Source organism: Budorcas taxicolor, chromosome 2 (assembly GCF_023091745.1).
Source record: "Budorcas taxicolor isolate Tak-1 chromosome 2, Takin1.1, whole genome shotgun sequence".
Taxonomy (NCBI): domain Eukaryota; kingdom Metazoa; phylum Chordata; class Mammalia; order Artiodactyla; family Bovidae; genus Budorcas; species Budorcas taxicolor.
Window position 1 is genome coordinate 69,086,255 of NC_068911.1, and position 17,506 is coordinate 69,103,760.

General features: G+C 37.5%; 1 protein-coding gene across 2 annotated transcripts in view; it reads right to left on the reverse strand.

Annotated features, from left to right (window-relative positions):
• Positions 1-385: 385 nt before the first annotated feature.
• DYNC1I2 (dynein cytoplasmic 1 intermediate chain 2) overlaps positions 386-17,506 on the reverse strand; it is a 54,471-nt gene continuing 37,350 nt past the window's right edge. Inside the window, exons 13-16 of one of the 2 annotated variants that reach the window (XM_052636312.1) lie at positions 17,310-17,454; positions 4,512-4,652; positions 2,546-2,671; positions 386-1,004 (exon numbers count right to left, since the gene is read on the reverse strand). In XM_052636312.1, coding sequence (XP_052492272.1) covers positions 894-1,004; positions 2,546-2,671; positions 4,512-4,652; positions 17,310-17,454 — 523 coding nt within the window. In that variant the 3' untranslated portion in view covers positions 386-893. Of the gene's footprint in view, positions 1,008-2,545; positions 2,672-4,511; positions 4,653-17,309; positions 17,455-17,506 lie in introns of both variants that reach the window. The other variant, XM_052636311.1, reaches the window with a different exon arrangement.

The window sequence follows — 17,506 nt, forward strand, 5'->3', positions numbered from 1 at the left end:
CCACAACCACAAAATCAATTTCTCTCAAAGGAGGTTTCAGTCTCAGAGGGCTCACATATCATCTCAATTAGCAAAAACAATAGGCAGCTTTCTGTTTATTCTTTACACCATGTATATCTTAGATGGAAGAAAAAGGGAGTAAAACAAAAATTAACCTAGAAGAAGTTTTTTCACTTAGACAGATTACCTAGACATCAGCTCATAATGAACTGGGAGATCTACAGTATACTGCATGGTAATTTAAGGCACAAAGCTTTACAGGACTTGAAGTAGCTGCTTACAGCAGGAGCTTAAAGCAAGATGAAGATAGGAAACCTTATAAGAGAGACAGAATTTTATAAAATTTTAATTGCAAGGAGTAAATCAAAATGAAAATTTGAAAAGTTAAAGCATATTTGTTTTTATTTATAGACACTTATCACAAGAAATGTAAAGAAAAAGAGAATATCAGAATGGAACTGGATAGTTTTCATGCTATAGCTACAAATAAACAGTGTTCCTACATATTATGGTTAGTGAGCACATTATCAGTATAACAGTGAATGGTGGTTATTTAAAAATATGTAGACCATAATCCGTGCTTTAGAAATAACTGTATATAGTGTTATAAGCTAGACATCAAAAGAATACCAAATATACACCTGTGTATAAGAATTCAGAAAAGGTTGCATTCTGTAAAGTCAATCAGCTGTATTAAAAATGACACAAATTCAAAACAAGATGTATGTTATATAAAAAAGGATTTTGTATGACTTGCTTGCTGCATTAAATCCATAGTTTAATCCACGAAATTTCCTTTTAATTATCATTTAGACAGATGCATGCAAATAGTTCTAGGATCTACTTCGAGTCTTCCCCAAATCCACTAAGGCTACATATTCTCTCTTCAGGAGCTAAGCAGGTATTCGGGTAGCTGCTTCCTCCTCTGCATCCGCTCGGTTTGCATTAATTTCTGCAAGTGTTCGGCCAAACCGTGCCCATTCATCATTTCGGGGGACAGCAATCTGCTGTTAGAAGAAATACAATGCTTTATGTACAATGAAATAAAAGATCATCTTACCCACTATTTTTCAGTGTTTTCAAATAATTTTTCCATTAAAAAGTAATAATTGACTTGAATGTCCCTTCCATAATTACAGCTACTATACCAATAATTTATAACATTTCAAAACAAAAGATAGTGTTTGAGAAGTGTGTTGTGACAGCCTCAGAAATGATTTTGCTATTATCAGCATCTGTGCAAGAGAGAATGACAATGATGCTCTGTAAATATAACTCCTATGCACTATCTCATGGATTTTCTGGTGAGCAGGAATTCCTGAAGAATTTTTACTTCTTGCACGTAAGTATCAAGTAACTTTTGAAACATGGTTCATAAAAGGCTGGTTTCTTAAGTATTTTTGTTTGGAGTATAAGATAATCTTTCTTGATGTATCTTAAACCTTTTGTCAAAAGGTATGCTGCTACTTACCAATTCAGTGACACACCAAGAGTGAAAGGGGAAAGGACGCTTGTGATATATTTCCCTCACTGAAGCAGTTCAATAACCAAAAATCTTTGACAGCTGTCATTATAATATTAGAGGAATCTAGTACGCCATATTAGGGCACAGAGCATTCAGTGTGGCAAATGGATGTGCCTGCTTCTAAATCTACTGTACGAATTTAGACTAGATGGGACAGTGATACCCAGTATTGTAGCTCCCAGACAAATGTGACTATTTAAATTACTTGAAATAAAATTGAAAATTCAGTTATTCAATTGTTCTAGCCACATTTTAAGTGTTCAGTAGCTAATGGCTACCATGTTGGATGGTGCAGATACAGAGTAATTCCATCTATGCAGACAATTCAACTGGCTGCTCTAAATGATCCAATTTACCTCTCTCCAGGTGCAACTGCTAGAGGCTGGGATTTCCAGAGAGGATGGAGAATCATTAGGCACAGCAAAAGAAAAGAGTGACTAAGGCACTAGCCAGGGCTAAAACATGAGGAAACCACCCCTGAGCATTGTGCACAGTCAACCCAAACAGTAAAGATGCGAGGGCTGCAACTCATCCTGTTGGGTTCACTCATAACGGCTTTGCAACAAGGCTCAAGGAGTCAAGAATGACATTTCACGTAGTCATTAGATAGCTCTTAAAAGATACTACTTTTTATTTGAGCTACCTGGTCCAAACAAATCTACGAATACAAAAAACAAAATCTTACCTCGATGTCAATTCTGTAAAGCCCCCAAGTCCAACTATGACTAAATTTCTTCTGCTCAAAGAATTTCTAATTTCCAGCAATGCATGCTGGAAAGTACTTTCAACATATGATACTACCCTCAACATTTGTTGCATAGGGACACAGGACATTCAGTTTAGAAAGGAAACTAATCGCAAGAGTTGCTTCTGTAATGAAAAGTAAGTTTTATCTTTATAAACACATGGGTTATTCAATTCATGAACCTCAAAGACTAGATTTAACCACAAAGATACTGTCACTATAGTTCCATGAAAGCTAAACAGATGTGTCAAAATTATAGGCAGTGAGCCCCATACCTCTCCCACATCATATATAACAATCTGTCCTTCAGAATCACCCACGGCAATCTCTCTTCCAGAATGGGTCCATCTTACACGATTAAGAGCAGGATTACCTTCCACAGAAATGCTTGCAGTTGGCACCTAAAGTCATTTAAAATACAGTTCAGTGTTAAAAGTTTCATCAGGATTTCTATAAACATGTAAAATAGTAATTCCTTTTTCTTCCAATCTGGCTAGGTTTTTGAAAACAAAGATGAAAATAGATAAAGAATTTCCCCAACTTTCTTCCTGTTCAGTGATACATTCTGAATGACATTACAGTCAATCCTTGAAAATGGTTTGGGAAAATAACTTAAGTCCTTTCGTAAGAAATCTTCACATGACTGGACACATCATTTTGAGAAATCTTCTCTTTAATAAAGGATTCTTTGTTGTTTTGACTTTTTTAAGAAGTCAAGCCGTTTGAAAACAGATGGCCAAAACCTCATTTAAAGAAACATCTCAGAAGCCCACATAAACAGATTATGGTTCAATTTTAGAGGACAGGAGTTACTTTTGTAGCTTGTGTCTCTGTTAGCTAAAACCTGTGATTTGATCCACAGATTCTACAGTTCATACCAAAGATGCGTATGGGTCAGTCCAAAGCCCTTGTCCCATGAACCATCTGGAGCAGGGCCAGAGAACAGCACCAACACCGTGGCACCACCCCTTGGATATGGCTGTGCCCTCTGCTATGCAGAGGGAAAAGAAATTATCTGCCACTCACAGAGCAAACCTTCAATGTCTGACTCAGAACAGAATCACAATAGTTTTAAATTTTTGAAACCTGATTAAAAATAATCCTTCTATTTGACACAAGTCATCCCCAAATGACTAATTTAACCTTCTAGAATGCCAAAATAGTTTAAAAGAAAAATTATAACTTAGCTTTATTGTGAGTTAAATTATAGAACAGATCCAAATTTAATTGTAACCACAAATGCCTAACATGAAAATCCAAATTAAGAAAATTGGTACCACTCTAGGTAACTAGAAATGTATAATTAAGTCCAGTCATGTATCCAGGACTCAATATCTTTCCCTAGCAGTATCTGAATGTTGCTCTTCAAACTACTAGAGCAGAAGTTAGCATGATGTTAAAATACTTGTATTTCCAATATATAAATTCCTTGTCTTGTATAATCAACTAATTTACTTAGAGGATTATGATAACATATATTTAGCCACTAGAAATAAGAAGAGATGTGAGAAACAGTGGCTGTGGGAGAAGGCACCAAGAGACTTTCTCCTCAACAACTTTTATTGATAGAACTGCTAATGTTACTTCTTAACCACCACATTGCAATACAGAACTCTAAGAACACTCTAAGCCTCTGCCTACATTAGTAAAAACATAGTTAAAAATAAATAATAGCTGCAGTTAAATTTCATTCCAAATAAGTCATTTTAGTATAATAATTAGGAAATTTGATTATTTCTATATTAATTTTATAGTAAGAGTAACACTGTTTTTAATCTTTCACAGAGCAAGTCATGAAAATACATTTTGTGTCACTCAAGTCAGCCTACAACTAATATTTATTGATAATATATAATTCTACCAAGGCTAAGAGATGATTCAGAAATTCAGAATTAAGGTTAACGTATGTCAACAGCCTGAAACTATCTGCTTTCTAGCCTATGAGTGAAAAATATCCCAGTTGCCTTATGAATGAGACTTTGCCAGGACATGAAGAGATGTAACAATGTTTTCAGAAGTAAAAGGAATGCCCCAGTGCTCCTGGCAACAATATTTCTCCCTTCAGTTCTGCACAGCAGGCTGTTTATTATTTAGGGTACAAAGCTTATTTGCTTTCTTTGTGATGAAGCTACAATCACAGAGTCCTTTCACATTCCTTGGGATAAAAGGAATTTCACAAATTATTCAATAAATCTCCAATTTTCTATTTTTCAGTGCAATTTTTGTTATTTTCTTGCTCACCTCTGTGTCATTATTGAGATTCCACAAATCCAGCCTACCCATGCCATCCACACAGGCAAACAGGGCTGGGTGAGTGGGTGACCACATAACATCATAAACATAGTCTGAATTATCTTCAAATGAGTACAAAGGCTTGTTATTCTGAAAGGGAAAAGTTGATTTTTAGCACAGTCAAAATATGACATACATTCAACAAGTATGATAATATTTTATGATACTTAACCTAGAAAAAGTTCCTATAATCTGTTTCACTATAGAATTACCTGGAGTTATGAAGTACGAATCAACAACTGGATTGCATTTTCTATTTAACTTGTAGACACCATACTGTTTTTAAAAAGGAATAGGATGTGCTTTAAAAACATTTCAATGAGAAGATTCTGGAAAGATGAGAGCAATGGCAGTATGCTTTTTGAATCTCCTCTAAATCTCCCCATAAACCCAGACAAAGCACTGAGGATAGCAAAAACCAAAGATTCATAAACAACATCTACAACAAAATCAGGAGACAAAACTTCAAATGTTAACAGGTGGAAATCTTGGCCAACTATGAGATCTGCACGGCACATCTGTGTGAGAAGAAGTACAGGAAGGCATGAGGGCTTCTCACAGCTGGAGAATAGAACAGAAAAGCCTCACAGTACACAGTGGGTGATCACTGGACAGCATGGGGGTCAGTCTGAGAACAGCAGTAGAGACTGGGAGGGAGTCAACACAATTCCATTTACACACCAAAGGCAGACTCCATTATGATAGAAGTAAGGTCTAATGATGCAGTCTGAGCCCCGAAAAACTCGCAAATTAACAAATCAAAGCTCCCTTTCCAAGACCAAGTCTCACCAAAAAAGAAACTGAAGGGAATGGAGTCCAAGTTGTGGAATACAGCACAATAGGGACAAGGGAAAGAGAAGGTTCAGATAAAGGTGGTGGAGAGGAACGGAAAAGATACATTTCAGCAAGTACAAGACACAGAGAGATATATATCCACTTTGCAAAAAACCCAGGAGAGCTTTAACCTAGACTACAAAACTAGAAAGGACTTCCCAGGTAGCTCAGTGGTAAAGAATCCACCTGCCAAAGCAGGAGGCACAGGTTCTATCCCTGATTCAGGAAGATCCCCTGGAGAAGGAAATGGCAACCCACTCCAGTATTCTTGCCTGGAAAATCCCATGGACAGAAGAGTCTGGCGGGTTATAGTCCATGGGATCACAAAGAGTAGGACACAACTGAGCGACTAAACAACAACATGAAACTAGAAAAGTCATCTATGCCCGTTCCCTCCTCCTTAAACACAGAGAAAAACTCATTTCACTACTAGATAATAAGGAACAAAAAAAAGATCTCAGTCAAACCTCACACAAAGTTATTGTGACAGATCTTTAACGAGTGTAAGGATGTCATGACAATTAAATGTGAAAAGAACAGTCTTTTCAACAAGTGATGCTGGGACAACTGTATACACACATGCAGAAGAATGAAGTTGGACCCCTCCTTCCCCACATCAAACCCAGAAATTAACTCAAAAATATCTTAGATCTGAATATAAGAGGTAAAATAGTACATCTAAATACAAGAGATAAAAACAGTAAAACTTAGGAGAAAGCACAGGAGTAAGTCATTGTGACTTTGGACTTGTCGATGATTTCTTAGATGAGATAAAAGCACAAATGACAACAAAAAAGTATATATATTGGGGTAAATCAAAATTTAAAACCCTTGTGCTTCAAATAATGCCCTCAAGAAAGTGAAAAGAGAGCCTATACAATGGGCAAAAATATTTGGAAATAATATATCTATAAGTAACTTGTATCTACAACTCTTAACAAAACTTTAATAAAAAGGCAAACAACCCAATTAAAACTTGGGCAAAGTTTTAACAGGCATTTCTCCAGAGAAGATCTACAAATACAAATAAGCACTTGAAAAGATGTCCAATATCATTATCCACTATGGGAATGCAAATCAAAACCACAATGGAACATCATTTCATACCACTAGGACGGCTTAAATAAAATCCCCAAACCACTGAATTGTACACTGTAAAATGATGAATCTTATGGTATCTGAATTATATCTCAATAACACCGTTATTTTTTTAAAAAAGAAAAGATAAATTGAATGTTTTTGAAAGTGATAGACAGATGAGATTAACAAAGATATACCTGTAACGGCAGGCCCTCAAAAAGAAAATCAAAGCAATATTATAGAATACAAAAATAATAATTTTACAGAACTCTCCTAAAATAAAAGACAGCCTGAAATTCATATTAGAGTATCTTGTGTATCTACACAATCAATCCTTAAAAAAAAAAAGAAAAAAAATTTTTATCATTCAGATTTTTAAAGACCAAGTTATGAGTGAGGTAATGAAAAAAAAATAGGATTGTCATCAGACTTTTTGACAATGCTTTTGCCAGAAAACAAGAATAACATATTTAAGGTAATCAAACAATGTAAACTGTAACTTTTATATACAGCCAAACTGGTTTCCCCAGTGGCTCAGTGGTAAAGAACCACCTGCAGTGCGGGAGAAACAGGAGACATGGGTTTGATCCCTGGGTCAGGAAGACCCCCTGGAGGAGGCCATGGCAACACACTACAGTATTTTCGCCTGAAGAATCCCATGGACAGAGGAGCCTGGCGGGCTACAGTGCCTGGGGTCACGAGAATTGGACATGACGGAAGTGACTTAGCAGATAGCACAAACTGACCTTCATAAACAGACTCTTGTGAATACAGGAATAATGCACCCATGAGCACCTCCTGAGGAATCTATTGCAGAATAAGCTCCCGATCACCAAAAAGAACGAAGAGACATCAACATAAGGACTGGGGGACACCAAGCTTCTCCTTACAGAATTATAAACAATCTGCAACTATACACAACAGTATGAACAGTACCACAGAATGCAAAATCCAGACTGTGAGAAACTAACAGGACAACCAATCTGGTTTCTTCAACAGCAGTAGCAGCAAGACAACAAGGCAGAGAAGGAAACCCTGTTTTTAAGAGCAGGGCTCAAAGGATGGGTCAATCACAAATAAATGAACCTCATCTGGATTCGCCTTCAAACAAATAAAAGGTAAAAAGAAAAAAAAATGTTTTAATTGAGCACCGATCGCCTATTTGATGAAATTAAGGAATCACTATTCATTTGGGGGGAGGGTACAACAATGATATGGTAGTATTACAGGTTTTTTTGTTTTGTATATATAATACTGCATACTATAAGTCATTGTTTAAAATAATCCAGTGGTACGGAGGGAATGTATATAGGAACAGATCAAACAAGGTTGGTCATGTGTTGATAATTTTAGGAGCTAGGTAATGAGCACAACAGTTTAATTATACTCCTCTTTCTGCTTTTGTATTTGGAATTTTCTATAATAAAAAGCTTAAAATTATAAATCTAAAATTTTCCAGGTGTCAAAGTAAATGTCAACTGCAGGATTATCTTAAAAGCCAAAAAAATATGTTTGTAATTAAGAAAATAAAAATTTTAACCGAACTTAAAATTAAGCTAAAAACAGTAAGAGTTTTCTTCCCTTTTAAGATCAGTATTTTCCTATAACTCCCCTCAGCAACAATGAGTACCACAATCATTTGCAGAGCTTTTAAGAAACCCAGATGCAGGGTCCCACCTTCAATGTGCATCATGAGTCACTCTGGTGTTGCTGCACTAAAGGTTCTGATGCACATCACTGATTAACAAACACCCTGCTTAGAAAGAGCAAGGAAAGATTAAAAAAAAGCTTTCTTAAGTGAACAATGCAAAGAAATTGAGCAGAACAACAGAATGGCAAAGACTAGAGATCTCTTCAACAAAACTGGAGATATCAAGGGAGCATTACAAGAAAAGATGGGCACAATAAAGGAGAGAAGTGGCAAGGACCTAACAGAACCAGAAGAGATTAAGAAGAGTGGCAAGAATATACAGAAGAACTACACAATAATGTCTTAATGACCCGGATAACCACAATGGTGTGGTCATTCACCTGGAGCCAGACATCTGGAGTGTGAAATCAAGTGGGTCTTAAGAAGCATTACTATGAACAAAGCTAGTGGAGGTGATGGAATTCCAGCTGATTTAAAATCCTAAAAGATGATGCTGTTAAAATGCTGCACTCAATATGCCAGCAGATTTGGAAAACTCAGCAGTGGCCACAGGACTGGAAAAGGTCAGTTTTCATTCCAATCCCAAAGCAAGAAAATGCCAAATAATGCTCAAACTACGATACAATTGTGCTCATTTCACATGCTAGCAAGGTAATGCTCAAAATCTTTCAAGCTAGGCTTCAATTGTACTTGCACTGAGAACTTCCAGATGTATAAGCTGGATGTAGGAAAGGCAGAAGAACCAGAGATCAAATTGCTAACATCCGATGGATCATAGAAAAAGCAAGGGAATTCTAGAAAAAGCATCTACTTTTGCTTCATTTTCTACACTAAAGCCGTTGACTATGTGGATGACAACAAACTGTGAAAATTCTTAAGAGATGGAAATACCAGACTACCTTACTGCCTGCTGAGAAACCTGTATGCAGGTCAAGCACCAGTTAGAACTGGACATGGAACAATGGACTGGTTCAAAATTGGGAAAGGAATATGTCAAGGCTTATTTAACTTATATGCAGAATACATCATGTGAAATGCCGGGCTGGATGAATCACAAGCTGGAATCAGACATGCAGATGATGGCAGAAAGTGAAGAGGAATTAAAGAGCCTCTTAATGAGGGTGAAAAAGGAGAGTGAAAAAGCTGGCTTAAAACTCAACATTCAAAAAGTAAGAGGGGGGAGACGTGGAAAACAGTGAATGATTTTCCTGGGCTCCAAAATCACTGCAGTGACTGCAGCAATGAAACTAAAAGACGCTTGCTCCTTGGAAGAAAAGCTACGACAAACCTAGACAGTGTTTTGCAAAGCAGAGACATCACTTTGCCGACAAAGGTCCATATATACTCAAAGCTATGGTTTTTCCAATAGTCATGTACAGATGTGAGAGTTGGAACATACAGAAGGCTGAGTACTAAACAATTTGATGCTTCTGAATTGTGATGCTGGAGAAGACTCTTGAGAGTCCCTTGGACAGCAAGGAGATCAAACCAGTCCATCCTAAAGGATAGCAATCCTGAATATTCACTGGAAAGACTGATGAAGCTGAAGCTCCAATACTTGGGGCACCTGATATGAACACATTGGAAAAGACCCTGATGCTGGGAAAGACTGAAGGCAGGAGAAGGGGGCGACAGAGGATGAGAAGATTGGATGACATCACCAACTTAATGGACATGAGTTTGCGCAAACTCCGGGAGACAGTAAAGGACAGGGAAGCCTGGCATGCTGCAGTCCATGGGGTTGTAAACAGCTGGACACAACTTAGCGACTGAACAACAAGGTCTATAAATCCTGAGGTGATTGTATACTTCAAGAAAATCCCGTTTTTAGGCAATTTTATGGTCTCTCATCAAAGACTTGAAACAGCTGTTCACAGTCATGTGCACATACATGTTCAACTATGTGGCCAAGTATCTCCCTCCTAAGTATATGCCCAACAGAAACAAGTGCTTATGTTCACCACAAGACACCTACAACTATGCTCATAGCAACATTATCCATAACCCAACCCCAAACTACAATTAACCCATATACCATCAGCAGCAGAATGGATAAATTACAGTATATTTACATAAGGGAATACTGTATATCTGAGACAAAGAACATCTAACTATCTACAACTACATTCAACAAAATGCAATGACTCTCACAAACATAATGAAAAGAGCCAAACACAAGTACATATCATGATTCCATTTTTTATAGAATATGAAAAATTTAATATACTAATTTGATTAAAACCCATAAAAATTATATACAGAGTGAAAAAGAAGATTGTGGAATGTCTCAGGAAATTATTAATAAAATTCTTCATCTAATTCAGTAGACTATGATGCAGCCAGGGGAAAAGGGCAGGATGCATTAAAATTGGGTAAAAGATTATATTAAAAATAAAAATACAATAAATGGCAACATGTTTCCAAATTTATAAAATGTAATTAGAAACCTTTGGTAATTTTTTCAAGTTTAATTTAGAAAACACAGTCATCCAAGGATTAACAATTTTCTGCCTCAAAGAGAAAGAAAGAAAACACACACAATACCAAAATTGTTCATTAATATATTAATCTTATATATGACACTTCAAATTTAAAATCCCCAATGGATCATTTGAAATACTTTTTAATAGTAATATCTTTTCTTAATTCGATGAGAACTTCTGCCTCAATGGAAGAGAGGCAGCAGGAAAGAGCTGAAGAGGGACACAGGACCCAGACTCTTATTTCAGGGCTTTAACGCTTTGGAGAAGTCATCTCATCATTGCTGGCCCCTACTTCCTTATTCGCAGAGCAAAAGTTCTGTATCAGTGGTTCTGAACTTTGACTATACATTGTAATCCCCCTAATCCTGGAGGGATTTTCAAAATTATGCTGTTGCCAAGTCTCCTTAGATATTATGATTTAATCAGTCTCAGGTGCCAGGTGAGCACTAAAAGTTTTAAAAATTGCCAAGGTGATTCTAACATGACCAAAACTGAGAGCTACTGAACTAGATGATGTCTAAAGGTCACTGCCACTCTAAAATTTTTACAAACAAAAGGTTTGCAAATACATTTGCCAAAAAGAATGAATCAAAAGTATTGTTTCTTGAAAAACAGACAGCATTTGAATAATCAAAGGCAGCTCATTGTAGTACATGGTGAAAATAAACACTGAATGGTCAAGAGACAAACCATATATATATATTTTTTAGTTCTTTACAGTTATGTATTGGGTTAAATGGTGTCCTACCCACCCCAGCCCCCCAACTCCCTGTCAAATTCAAGTCTGTTTGGAACTTGTAAATGTGACATTATTGGAAAAAGGGTCTTTTGCAGACTTAATTAAACTGGGGTTATACTGCTTAGAGTAGGCCCTGAATCTAGCATGACTATTGTCTTAAAAGAGAAAAATCTGGACAGACATGTAGGGAGAGTGCGACGTGACGACAGAGGCAGAAACTGGAGTGATGCAGCTGGAAGCCAAAAAGCAGAAGATTGTTGCTGCTGCTGCTGTTGCTAAGTCACCTCAGTCGTGTCCGACTCTGTGAGGCCCCAAAGATGGCAGCCTACCAGGCTTCCCCGTCCCTGGGATTCCCCAGGCAAGAACACTGGAGTGGGTTGCCATTTCCTTCTCCAATGCATGTAAGTGAAAAGTGAAAGTGAAGTCGCTCAGTCGTGTCCAACTCTGTGCAACCCCGTCCATGGGATTTTCCAGGCAAGAGTACTGGAGTGGGGTGCCATTGCCTTCTCCGACAAGATTGTTAGCAACCCTGAAAACTACAAAAGAGACAGGGAAAGAGGGATAGATTCTTCCTCAGAGCCTCCAAAAGTAACCAACCTTGCCAACACCTTGATTTCAGACTTCTAGCCTCCTGTGAAAGAATAAATTTCTGTTGTTTTAAGTTCCCCAGTTTGTGACAATCTGATATGACAGCCCCAGGAAATGAATACAGTAATTCTATATTTTTCTGGGGGCATCTGGGGAGTTCTAGATTAATAACCAAAGAGTCTCTATAGTAAATCCATGAACATAACAGTGAGGTACTCTCCAGAGAAGTGGGAAATAAGTACATCCTCACTTGAATCAAGATGGAAATAAACAGATTCTCATGAAAAAGAAACAATTCCAAGGGCAGAAATACCTTTCTATATAACCTGAAAGAAGATACTAACTTTTTGAGAAGGAATGTATGTATCCATTAAAAGAAATGGAAATATAAAGAAGCACTCTTATAAGAAAACTGAAGAAACACCTAATTCAAGCACTGTCCTGGAGACTGTCTCTGTCAATGGATTCTGAGGGTTACCACCTATGGCAGGGTTCTCTCTATGTGAAGATGAATGAATCAGGCTATCTTTGCTTGATGCCATTAAGCATTCAAATTAAAAAACGTTTTTTGCTCCAATTCCTTGCTCACCAAGCAACCTTCTGATTATAATCTGGCTTCCCATGTGGGTTGTCCAATACAGGAAACAATGAACCGGTCAGGCAAGTAAGAGTTTCTGGGCCTTCTGGCAGTTGTTTCTCATTGTAAATTAATAAATTGACTTTCTCCCACATATCAGTGTCTTAGAGACCTGTGAGTGCTAATTAGCATTCTCTAGCTAATCAACTCTGCTGCTGCTGCTGCTGCTAAGTCGCTTCAGTCATGTCCGATTCTGTGCGACCCCAAAGATGGCAGCCCACCAGGCTTCTCCATCCCTGGGATTCTCCAGGCAAGAACACTGGAGTGGGTTGCCATTTCCTTCTCCAATGCATGAAAGTGAAAAGTGAAAGTGAAGTCCCTCAGTCGTGTCTGACTCTTAGCAACCCCATGGACTGCAGCCTACCAGGCTCCTCCATCCATGGGATTTTCCAGGCAAGAGTGGGGTGCCATTGCCTTCTCCGAATCAACTCTAGTAGACTGATAAAACTGAGTTTCTGAATATGCAAAGGACAGGCTGGACACTGACCAACAGCAAGTTATTACAATAAATGTTGCCCTGGAGGACTGGGTCCTGATGGTCAGTCAGCATTTTCCAAGAAACATCCCAACTTCAGAGCATTTCTTCATTTTAATTTGTCTAATAGGTGCATAGTTGCTATTAGAAGCATTAGTAAAATCTCTTTAACCCTGTTTTAACGCAGATATTTTCCAAGAGTTAAATAGGTTGAAGCTTTTCAAATAAGGAGGGAATTTAAGACATCAGAAACTGTGAAACAATTTTATGGTGTATATGACCTATAAAAGTTCAAGAACTACCTATTCTGAGAAATACATTAATGATTTTAACTTTGTCACTTTATGGTAAATATGCTCCTGAAAGGCATCAGTTCTGAAATTAAGAATATATTGTGCATATATTAATACATTGTGTCCTCCAAATAAATAATTCTTATATTTTAAGAGTAATCTGTAGTAAGTACAGTTAAATGTGGTTGGAATATTAAGCTCATTTATCAGGTCTACCCCTAATCAAGTGCTCATGGAATCCTCAAGTTATCTTCAAGACAACTATTCTATTCCTCGTACCATTTTTCAGGACTGCCAAAGTACTTCTGTTGTGAATTTTCAAATTTGGTATTTTAAAAAGTAAACAGTGTCCTTTAACTATTTTAGAAGCAATATCTTGGTTTAAATTAAACTTCACCAAAATGCGGAAAACTATCTATCTTTATCTTCTTTATTAAAAATAACTGAGTTCAAAAAAGAAAACAATTTGATGATCCAGAACCCTGTCACTGCATTAAAATCCATGACTCTGCAAAAACTAGAAGATGACAGAAGATAGATTACTTGAAACTAAATTTGAGGCAGTACCAAACTGAGATTTCAAGCGATAGACAGAGGACTTATAGAAAGGGAGAAAAAGAAAGAATCTTGTTTCGCTGCTGGGGCAGAGTCAGATCTTAAAGGATACAAAGATACAGCAATATCTAATGATTCATTCTTCCAGTTTATGGGGACCCAATTCCTAGAGTCAGAAAACACTTAAAAAGTAGAGGCAAAAAGAAAAACATTTAAAGTCTGTTAAATTTATGAATTTGAAGATACTGGTTTAAAAAGCTTAAAGCTTTTTAAGCTGGAACAATGTTTTTAAGAAGAGATTATCTTAAAATTTTGCCTATTACTCATTATCATTGTATTGGAGAGCAGAGAGGCTCTACCAAGTTTTTAGAGAAGAAATGAAGACCAGTAACACAATTAACCATGAAGTGTAAATCCAAGATCAAAGCAATAATGACTTTGGGAGTCATAATATGGCCAAATAAAAAAATACTTAGCAGACTGTTGCTCTTTCTTCCTTCATAGACTAGAACTATTTGTGTCATGCAGAGTCAGAATAAAAAGGTAATTCTTCTGATACAGTTTTGAGGGTACATGATTTATCTTCTATAAAATCACCCTGTTCTGTGTTGTCCTATTCTTCGGTCACTAACATTGGAGTGGCCGAAGAATAGGGTGGTGGGGGGAAGGGAGAGCCTTGTATTACAGTTGAATGAATAAATGAGCCTTCTATATGAAGCTTAAGAAGGAAGCAATGTCTAGCTCCATTAGCAAAGAAAGAGATATGGCTGGCTGTCATTCTTATTCAGTAGGCAGTTTTATGTTGAAATACAGGAAAATACAAAAACAAAAAATATCAACCACCAATCAATCAGCTGTGTAGTACACAAAAGCAAGCACCAGTCAGTCCAGTACCACAGATGTAAGTACTGTTCTTATTTAGGCAAGATGAATTCTTCACTTTCTAGTCCTATTTGGTGGTATATTTAAGAATGGAAGCCTCAAATTTAAAGATAAAAAGGATGGCAAACTGAAGCCCTGAGATACTAAAAATAACAAATCTACAAATAGATAAAAGATTCTTTTCAAATACTGAAGGAGGGTACTGGCCAACAATCTAAGATGTAAGGTATCCAGATATCCAGAAAGCTAGCCACTTACGTGGCCACCTACAGCGCAGAGAGAAACAATTGGCTTCATCTCTCCAATTCTGCATCTTGCTTTGTTTTTGCTAGCTGGATTATACATTTCTTTGCTTAAAGACATGAGAATCTTCTACCTCTACCTTTCTCCACTGTATAAATCTCATTCAAAAGCAAAAATTCAAGAGCAATCCAGGAAAGAAAACAGATGATACACTAAATGCATTAACACTCTGCCTGATCTCCATGGAGGAGAAAAGGAGGAACTGAATGAACACTGTGAAGTCTCTATCATGCTAGACAGACACTGTGTTAAACAGTTTTTAATACATTTTCCTTCATTAGACTTAAATGCTGTTTTTAATGCCTGCTAATTAATCCCAGAGACATTACTGTGCCAACTAAGGTCCGTCTAGTCAAGACTATGGTTTTTCCTGTGGTCATGTATGGATGTGACAGTTGGACTGTGAAGAAAGCTGAGCACCAAAGAACTGATGCTTTTGAGCTGTGGTGTTGGAGAAGACTCTTGAGAGTCCTTTGGATGGCAAGGAGATCCAACTAGTCCATTCTAAAGGAGATCAGTACTGGGTGTTCATTGGAAGGACAGATGCTGAAGCTAAAACTCCAATACTTTGGCCACCTCATGCGAAGAGTTGACTCATTGGAAAAGACTCTGATGCTGGGAGGGATTGGGGGCAGGAGGAGAAAGGGAAAACAGAGGATGAGATGGCTGGATGGCATCACTGACTCGATGGACGTGAGTCTGAGTGAGCTCCAGGAGTTGGTGCTGGACAAGGAGGCCTGGCGTGCTGCGATTCATGGGGTCGCGAAGAGTCAGACATGACTGAGCAACTGAACTGAACTGAACTGAATTAATCCCAAACGTGCTTAGTCGCTCAGTCATGTCCAACTCCTTGCAACCCCATGGACTGTAGCGTGTCAGGCTCCTCTGTCCAGAGGGATTCTTCAGGCAAGAATATTGAAGTGGGCTGCCATGCCCTCCTCTAGGGGATCTTCCCAAATGAGGGATAGAACCCAGGTCTCCCGCATTGTAGGCAGATTCTTTACCATCTGAGCCACCAGGGAAGTCCAAGAAAACTGGAGGTGGGGAGCCTATCCCTCTCTCCAGGGGAACTTTCCCACCCAGGAATCAGACCAAGGTCTCCTACATTGCAGGGAGATTCTTTACCAGAAAAGCCAATCCCAAACATGAAAACTTTGAATTTTAAGAGACAATTTGCTACTTCACTTCCTACTACACTGAAAGAACGCATCAGGAAAGGACAAGAGTGAGTAGTGAGTTCATCCCTGATTTCCAAGGTCAACATTTGATAAATAAATGATTCCACTATAATAGTGAAGAAAACCTCTTAAAAGCACCAGGTTTTCTCAAAGAAACTGAAGAATCAAAGTTAAGATAAGGCAGATGAAAACATGAAAAAACACAGCTTAAAATTTAACTTAAATAGAGTATGATATTCTAAGGATGGAACTTCGTCACCAACAATGTAATACTGCAGAAAAGCTAGACAGCAAAGTAAAGGCACTTTGGATTTGCCTTGAGACTTTCAATAATTCAGGGCAAAGTCACATATTTCTGGAATTGCTGGAGGATCAGGAAGCACTGCTTAACATAAAAGGTTTTCAAGGCTTATTTAAACACAAACAACTTGTATTATGTACTGTGGTCAACAAAAATATATATGCATCCATAAGTATAATTATTATATATAAGTATTTATTTATAATAAATTTACTTATTTAATATAAAATATTTACTTATACTATAATAATTTATAAGTATTTACACAATACTTTCCTAATGACTCGAGTTTATGACATAGTCTTATTGTACAACAGTTTTTATCTATCTTTCCTCCGGTTTCCATCAGCTCTGTGAGTCACTGCAGTTCTGAACATCTTCTAAAAGCTCTTCAAAGAGCAAATGCACAGCTTTTGTGCCAGGCTATAGGGGAGCTATATGAGAGTCATGCGAGATCTTCAGAGGCTTTTCCCCCAGCTCAGTTCAGAATAACCATTTCTATGCTTGAAATGCCAGAAGTGGTGGGACAACTGGTCTTGGTTATGAGTGGAGTTATCATACCTGTGAGCATATTTTGTAAAAACTTCAACATCTAGTTTTCACTCATGTTCTGTGTAACTTTCTAGGTTTGATTTATCAGTAAATCATTCCAAGCTATTAGGAGGCTTTTCATCTTTTCCATGTGGTATTAGAGCACCACCTTGTGTCAGAAACCTGAGCACCTGACCAGACATCTGTTTTTAGATACCTTCGTTGTCCAAAGTTTTACTGTCCAGTCAAATGATGAAGTGACAAAAAGATGTGAGAAGTCCACTGCTCCAACAGCTGAATGGCAATGAATGCCAGTAATTGGTCCTTGATGTCCCTCGAACATCTCACTGATTCCAGCTTTGCTATTTCATAAGAGTGAAAACAGGGAAATCTCTTGTAAGTAGACCACTTACA